Source organism: Chlorocebus sabaeus, chromosome 26, assembly GCF_047675955.1.
Source record: "Chlorocebus sabaeus isolate Y175 chromosome 26, mChlSab1.0.hap1, whole genome shotgun sequence".
In the NCBI taxonomy this organism is placed as follows: Eukaryota; Metazoa; Chordata; class Mammalia; order Primates; family Cercopithecidae; genus Chlorocebus; species Chlorocebus sabaeus.
In genome coordinates, this window is record NC_132929.1 from 16,075,175 (window position 1) to 16,083,153 (window position 7,979).

Here is a 7,979-nt window from a genome sequence, read left to right on the forward strand (position 1 = left end):
ACCAGAAAGCCGCATATCAGAGATACTGGAAAGATTACAGCACCTCTGATACAATGTGTAACCCAGACTTCATGCTGTTGAGCCAAAATACTTGCATTCCTACACCACTAAAAACGTCATTAAAATTCAACACAGTTGAAAAGGGAGTACATGAGCAAGCAAGGGTCAGAAAGCAGCAGTTTGCACTCGGGGTGTCCAGTGGTCCCCACCCCACCCCAGACCCTCTCCCTCAGGCTTTTCAGGCACTCGGTATTGTGCACCCACCACCCAGACAGGGGGACTGAGGAGAGGCAGATGTTTTGGGAGAAGAGGAGAGGGAGAGGGCAGAATACCTCAGAAACCACAGCAAATATCAGAAAAAACTGCATAATCGGCAGGTCCCAAGGGAAGGGTTGGCAGCTCCGACTTTTCGGAAGAGAGCAGTAGCTCTCAGGACACGCAGCCTTAACTTGGAAGATTTAACTTGGGGTCCTTAGTGAAGGGTCTGGGCTCCTGCTACTTTCGATGCGAGTGTTTTGTTCATTGTTCCCTCGCTTCACTGCTGTGAAGTGACTTCAAGTATCCGGATTTAATATTCTACAAGAGGAAGAGGATTCCACGATAAATGCACATGGAGGAAGAAGTACACAGGGGTGATCCTAAAGAAAACCAGGTGTCTGAGCTCCGAGCCGGGACCCAGCGGGGAGGGCCCAACGCTGCCACCAGGGGGCACCAGAGATCACGTCCAGTGCGCCGGCCTGCGTGGCCTAGCGGATGCGGGCTGCGGAGTGCAAGGACTGGGTAGGTGTCCGGACACCTGCACGAGGCCCACTCCTGGGCCCCCACCCCTCACCGCCAGGCCCAGCAGTATCTCGGCACAGTCATTCTCGCTCTGGGCAGTTCCCTGGGGGTTACTGGCGAGAAACCTTCCGTACCGCAAAGGCAAACAGATCGACGTCTTGCAAAGACCCGACTGCAGGCAGGTGAAAGGCTTCAAGTTCCACCCTCAGGGTTCACAAAACAGCCCCACCTGCCGCCTCCCCGCGGGCCAGGCGCACTGACGCACGTGCTAGCACTTCCGCAGGGTCCTAGCGCACGCGCCCCGCCGGACCCCCGCCCCCAACCCCGCCGCCTCGCTAGGCTAGCACGGGGCAGAGGGGTGGGGGCGAGCAGGCAGGGGGCAATGTGAGGAAAGGGCCTCTGACTCACTCATCTGCCCAATAATAAACCTGGGCCGGCCTGCTTCCCACGCGGTGGGACCAAGGCAGGAGTCCCGGGTCTCTACCTACAGCATCGATCATCCGCCCTGCCCTCCGTTAACGGCCCAGCGAGAAGCAGGAGCCGTTTAACAGGCCCCTTCCAGCTCTCGCCAGAGTTTGATGTAATTTAAACCTGGGCCTGCGGCTCGTGTGGGCTCCCGACTCCCGCGCGCCGCCGTTTCACGTCGCAAACACTTCAGTCAATTATCCCCCTCGCGGAGCTTCTATTTAAAGAGATATTGTCAGGCTCTTAAGCCTCGGAATCAGACCCGCTGCTTTCTGCTTCATATACAAAGGCTTAAAACACGAGTTCTTTGAGGATTGGAAGAAATACAATTAAGCACAGCCTTCGCAACCGTTCCACCCCGCGGGAGCACCCACGTGCGGGACGGGGGAGCTGGGAGGCGGGGAAGCGCTCAGTCCTTTCCCTTTCAGGCCTCTGTGAGCCTGCGGAAATAGGGCTTGGGCCTCCAGGGGTGAGGTGTTGAACCTCGATGATGGAATTCAAATGCACCCGCGCTGAAGAGCGGGCTGGCTCAGGAGCCCGGATTTGGCCTGGGTAGGGGTTGTGTGGAGCAGTGACCCCACATTATCAATGAAGCTGAATCCTGGGGCAGAGACAGAGGGAGCTGGAGTTACCCAGGAGCTGATTCAAGGGACAATTGGTGTTCAACACTAGGGACTCTCCCACTCCCAAAATACGGTTTCATTGTCTTCAGGCAGGAGTTTCTACCCTAGAAAAACATAACAGCCAGACCCCTTCCTCCTCAACCCTCCAGTCCAGAAAGGCTCTAGGGCCCCCTCGGTCCTTTCCTTCTCCCACACTTCGAGGGAAAGGAGACTTTGGTAGTTTGAGAGTGGGGAGGCTTGGTCTTTATTCTCCAAGGTGGACCCTTCTATTTGCCTGGCTGCCCGGGTGTTAGGAAACCCAGCGAGGGGAGGGGGGCCGGAGAGGAGCGACAGGTGGCTAGGCAGACCCAGGACTGAACCTGAGGGCTGGGGAGGGGGAATCCACCTTCCTGGCTGTAGCCTGCGGAACCAGTCAATCGACACCTCTAGACCTAGGCCGGGAATACCGAGGAGCACAAAAAAAGATGGAGGTCCCTTAGGGCTGGTGGAGGTCTCGCCTTGGCAGAGAGGCAGGTTCCAAAATGGGCTGCGGGGGGCGGCTGCCGAAAAGGTGAGGGACCCATAAGGAAGAAATACCAGTGGAGTAGAAACGGGAGGGTGGGGGAAGCAGGCCTCGGGCCTTGGCGCCGTTTACCGCTGAGCACGCAGCACCACGGCCTCGGTGCCCGCCTGCCAAGGGTTCGGCCCAGGCACCGAGACAGGCAGAGCGTTGGCCTCTAACTCAGGGCCACTCTCGGGCCCCGGCGCCTCACCGACCAGGCTGGGGATATCTGGGGCTGTGGAGCGTCGGCGCAAACCCAGGCGGCCGGAGCCGGGGCCGCCCTCCGGATGGGGGCTGAGGCCAATGGGGGCTTGCACTAAGGTTGGGGGCGCTCCCTCCAGCACCTCCTGTGAGCGCCACCGCCCAGTCCCCGAAGACTGGGGCGAGTTTGGTAGGGCCATCAGGGCCCCAGCCCGCAGGCGGGCCGCCTCCTCCTCGGTCACCGCACCCAGCGCCAGGCTCATGCTCCGACCCAGCTCGGGCCGTTCACTGCCCTGCGCCCGGTGCCGGCCCGAATTCTTGCCCGCTGAGCCAGCCTCGCCGCCGTGGCCGTGGCCGCCCGCCGCTCGCGCAAAGCGCGCCAGGAGAGGCCGCGGGAGGCGGCGGGGGCTGGGTCGTCGACGCTCGGGGCTGGGCGCGGGGGCAGGGTGGCCAGGGGGACTATCGGAGTTGGAGCCCCGGGCCGCGGCTGCGGCGGCGGCGCGGCCCCAGGGCCCGGTGAGGGCCTGCACACAGGTCCCGTGGCCGCGGGAGGCAGCCAGTTGCAGCGCAGTGAGCCCCGCACGGTTGGTGCGGTCGAGGCGCAGGCCTAGGCGGCGGAAGGACCGCACCAGGAACTCGAGCACTGCCCCGTGGCCGCAGGCCGCCGCCCACATCACCGGGCTGTTGCCCGCAGAGTCGGCCGCCTCGGGGTCACCACTGAACTGCACTAGCAGCTGCACGGCGTCCAGGTGGCCTCGCTCGCACGCCAGGCTGAGTGCGGTGCGGCCGCGCTCGTCCCGCAGGTTCACGGCAGCACCCTGCTCAAGCAGCAGCCGCACGAAGCGCGCGCGCAGAGCGGGGTCCGGCAGCCCCACGGCCACCATGAGCGGCGTACGGCCCTGCTCCGCTCGGCAGTCGATGATGCTGCGGTCCAGCGCATCCAACACGAAGCGGGCCAAGTGCACTTTGCCCGCCTGCATGGCCTCCAGGAAGGTGCGCGTCCCCGCTCGGGGACACAGGTCCTTGGGTTTGAGCATGGCCCCGACCGCCGCGCCCCGGCAGCCTGGCAGCTCCGCACGGGGGCGCCCCTGTTCTCGCGCCCCGCGGGGCACCGGCCTCCGCCCGCGCTGTGATACCTCTCCCTCCGCGCGTGGGCGGCTGCAGCCGACGGTCCCGAGGTTCCTACTCAGGTGTCCCGGAGGCTCCGACTGCCCCGCCGCTGCTGGGCCGTACGCCTGGCGTCTCGCCGCTCCTTCCCCGGGCCTCCCGCCTGGAGGTGTTGATTGCTCGCTACTCCAGGCTCCGCTCCTGGCCCGCCACCAGATGTCGGCAGCCGAGTCTCGACCCTCTCCCGGCTCTCCCGCCGCTTTCCCCGTGTCCGGCGCCCCTCAGTCCTAGTGGTTTGGAGCCGTGCCACTCACCCGCACCCAGGGCAGCCCCCGCTCCCCCGCAGCGACGGTGGCGCCCGCCGTGCACGCCTGCCTCCAGCCCTGGCGGGGCGCGCCGCTCCTCAAGCTGCTGGCGCCGTTCCTCCGCCTCCTCCCCTCTCGCGGGGGCCGGGCCACGCCGGGGCGCTTGCTCCTTACTTGGGGGGCTCGGCGGCGTGGGAGCTGCCGCCCGCCTGGATACCTGACTTTATAGCCTTGGGGGTCTCCATGGCAATGGCTGCCCTGGAAGCCAACTGCCCCGTCAGGGCAGAGACGGACGGGGCGGGGAAGACCGCTCCTGACCCCCACCCCTTCGTGGCCCACGAAGTCGGGGAGCGGCTCCTCCTCCGCGCTCCCCTGGGAATGCGGCGGCGGTTGCGGGGCGGGGGCGGGGGCTGCTCGCCGGGGGCCACATGCACCCGACCGGGCCAATCCCAAAGTCACAGTCTTCTCTCCCCGCCCTCCGCCCCCACCCGTGTCCGTGCCCTCGGCTCCTTAGAAACTGGCGGGAACTCGGGCTCGTCGGGGAAGACTGAGAGCTGCCCCCAGCAGTCCAGGGTGAAAGGAAATGGGACCCCATGAGCGCAGAACTAGACCGCGCGCGAGCTAGGGGTGGCAGCGAAAGGCGGATGAGGAGTAACTTGGGGGAGGGGGTATACGTCCCGCGGGTTGTATATGTCCCGGCGCTCAGCCTGGCTGGAAACTGCTACTCGAAGTGCAGAGAATCACGCACTCACACACAATTGTTCCTCCCGCACACGCTCCCTGGAACGAGGGGTGGGGGCCGAGTGCGCTCTCCAATTTCAGACGTCTCCAACCCCGACAACGCACCCGCGTGCCAACTCCCGGTGGCTGCCGAGCGGGCAGAGTGTAGACGCCCAAACCAGGAAGGGGCTCCTTAGGATCCGGGAGTGCCGCGGGCATGTTAGGAGTTCCCTGGCGCCGCCACCCTGGAACAAGCTAGGGACCCACGCGAGGTTCCCTGCCCCTCGCTTCTCCCTTGAGCACAAAACAACCCCCAGGCCACAGGGTTCTGGCTCTGACCACTGGCTGGCACCTAAGGACAGGAGGCGAGCACAAGTTCCATTTGCTGTAAGATGCTTAGAGAAGCCGCTGCATCTCCTTCTCCCTCCGGCCAGCAGGTCCCCCTCGGTCCTGGAGGAGGGGGATGATACACAAGCCTGGGCGGAGCGGAGTTAGGGCGCATCAGAGCCTGGGTGTGGGTGGTGGGGAGGGAGTGAGTAGGGTTGGAATGGGTATTTGTAAAGGAGTGAAGCAGGTATCAGCTGCAGAATTGACTGAGACTTTTCATGAGCCGCACATTTTGTTGCCAGCAGCGGTAAGAGAGAGACAGAAGCTCGGTTCTGGATGCGAGACGTTCCCCCTCTTAAGAAGACAACACTGGGACTTAAAAAGTGGACGTTGTCTTCTGAGGGCTGAATACATCTGCTAAATACCTACCAACACAGTCCTTGGATGAAAAGATGGAGTTGTGGGGAAGAGAGGGCTCTGGGGCCTTCTAAAGACAGGACTTCAAGGATGTGCGGGATCTGGGCTATTTCCAAGGAAAGAATCCCAGGCCGGGCGCAGTGGCTCACGCTTGTAATCCCAACACCTTGGGAGGCCGAGACGGGCGGATCACGAGTTCAAGGGATCGAGACCATCCTGGCCAACATGGTGAAACCCCATGTCTACTAAAAATACAAAAATTACCTGGGCATGGTGGCACGTGCCTGCAGGCCCAGCTACTTGGGAGGCTGAGGCAGGAGAATCGCTTGAACCTGGGAGGCGGAGGTTGCAGTGAGCCAAGATCACGCCACTGCACTCCAGCCTGGGTGACAAAGCCAGACTCTGTCTCAAAAAAAAAAAAGGAAGTAATTCCAAACGGGTTCTGGAGGCAAAGGCTTGGAAGCAGGATAAACCTTCAGGGGACACTATTGAGGGCTGCTTTAAGGGTTCCCTTCCTATCAGAGAGGGGAAATAAGGAAAGAATGATGGTGTTCTCAGCCTGAGCAGATGCTTTGCAGTAGGAGATGCCTGGGGAAAGGTACTGGGCATAGATGGGCGTGGCAAAGTGGGCTCACGGCCCTGCACCCTGAGCCCCTTGCCTCTCTCCAGCTCCCAGGCTCCAGTGATGTCCACCTTGAATTTGGTGCCCAGGCCATGGACCAGAGGCTCCCACTCCCCTCTGTCACGTGAGGAGCATGTGATGTGTACCTGCACCCACTATGAAGCCCCCCTTTTCTCTTTTTGCATTTGTTAAGCGTTTGGTCAGGGCTCTGCCAGTTTTCTTTCCTGGTGTCATAGAAAGGCCACAGATCTGACATCAGCGTTAAGTCCCAGCTTGAAGGCATTTACTAGCATTGTGGCTCCAAGCCTGCATATTCTCAGCTGCAAAATGAGACTGATAAATACCAGCCCTGCCTGCTTTACACAAGAACAAGTTAGAGAGTGTCAGGGAAAGAGCTGCATAGTTATTTCATTTTTTTTGTTTTGTTTTGTTTTTTCTAGAACTGCATAGTTATTTAGAGTGCAGCCCTCAAAGCTGCTCCCGCCCCCAGAGCTAGGGCCCCCTTCTGGGGTGGCCCCCAGAAATGGGTACAGACTCTCCACCCCCAATAACTGGGCAGGAATGCTGTCCTTCTTGACTCAGCAGAAGAAAGGCTTTTCTTCCCTTTATGACTCAACTTCTCTTTTCAGCAGTGTGAGGGAAATTGCTTTCTTTCCTTCTATTTCCAAGGTCAGAGGAGGGAGCAACCCTGGAACCTGTGTGTGGCCCACCAGCCTGACAAGCCATGACTCGCACCCCCCAGGTGGAGGAGAGAAACAGTAGAAACCCAGAATGGGCACTTTCTTGGTCCTGAAGAGCCCCTCCTCCCTGAGACAGCTGAGCTTCATTTCTGTCCCTGTTCCCCGTGGTGGACTGAGACAGTTCCAGGGAAGAAGAGTTAGGGCAGAAAGTGCTGTGCTGGGTACCCTTTGGAAGGAGCAGTTGGTTCCCATGGCAGGAAGGGGGTGGTGGTGCCAGGTCTCGAGCCCTGGAGCCTTTGCTCTGACTTCCCTGTGGGCTCAGTATGTTCTGAACAGAAAAGAAACAGCAAAGCTGAAAAAAAGCTGAGACTTTGCTGCAGAGCACAGAGGCACCAACAGCCGGAATTAGAAGCTGTCGCTTAGGGAGCTGAAGGCTGACAGGAGATGGAGCCCAGGCAGGCAGGGGGCAGGCAGACACGTCATACTCACCTCCCCTCTTCTCCCCTCGCATCCCACCTGCTGGGCCTGTCCCCCCAGCAGGCCCCAGGCTGGCAAAAGGGCTCCCTCCCCAAGATACCTCAGTGTGGTCTGTCACTGTGTCTGCAACTGCCTCCTTCCTGGGCCCCTTCTTTCCTCAAGTGTCACCAGCCCCCTCACGCTGTCACGTTGCACCAGCTTGGCAGGGTAGGGCCTGGTGGCACGTGTCTGGGAGATCCAGAGGGCTGCTCAGGGGATGCAGGGGGCGGGGTGAGTCAGCAGGGGACTCGAGTCTGAGTCAGCAATGGGATTGGGAAAAGGGTAGAGACCCTTCTCTTTGTGCAAAAGGTGAAACTGAGGCATGAGGGGTGAAAGGGAGCCTTGCCCCAGTCCCATAGATACATAGCAGTGAGGGAACCCAGGTGTCCTTCACCTGCCCCAGTACCCCAAGGGAGGGCGTCAGCTCTTCCTCTGTACATCACCTGCAGCAAGAGACTAATTCATCTCCAAGGCCCAGAGATGGCATTTGTCCAAAGGACACCTTGCCTTTTTGGGAGGAAAGCAGGGAGGCGGGTATCCAGGCCTGGCCACATGGGAAGGTCCCAGTCTGCTGTGCAGAGCTGTCTCCAGGGGCAGAATTGCATCGCCTTCCCCATTCCTGGGCTACCCAGCTCCAAACTGGGAGCCCAGAGACTCTGCATGACCTGGCCCAGA

The 7,979-nt window shown here is 60.9% G+C and overlaps 1 protein-coding gene across 1 annotated transcript; it reads right to left on the reverse strand.

The window, feature by feature from the left end:
* Positions 1 to 1,156: 1,156 nt before the first annotated feature.
* On the reverse strand, positions 1,157 to 3,988 carry ANKRD63 (ankyrin repeat domain 63). The gene has a single exon (XM_008017059.3). It carries the CDS (start codon positions 3,645 to 3,647, stop codon positions 2,499 to 2,501), a length of 1,149 nt encoding a protein of 382 aa, XP_008015250.1. The 5' UTR covers positions 3,648 to 3,988; the 3' UTR covers positions 1,157 to 2,498.
* Between the last annotated feature and the right edge of the window lie 3,991 nt (positions 3,989 to 7,979).

What these genes read in the sequence shown, in the direction of transcription:
- ANKRD63 (XM_008017059.3), bottom strand. Translation starts at nt 3,647, where the DNA reads ATGCTCAAACCCAAGGACCTGTGTCCCCGAGCGGGGACGCGCACCTTC.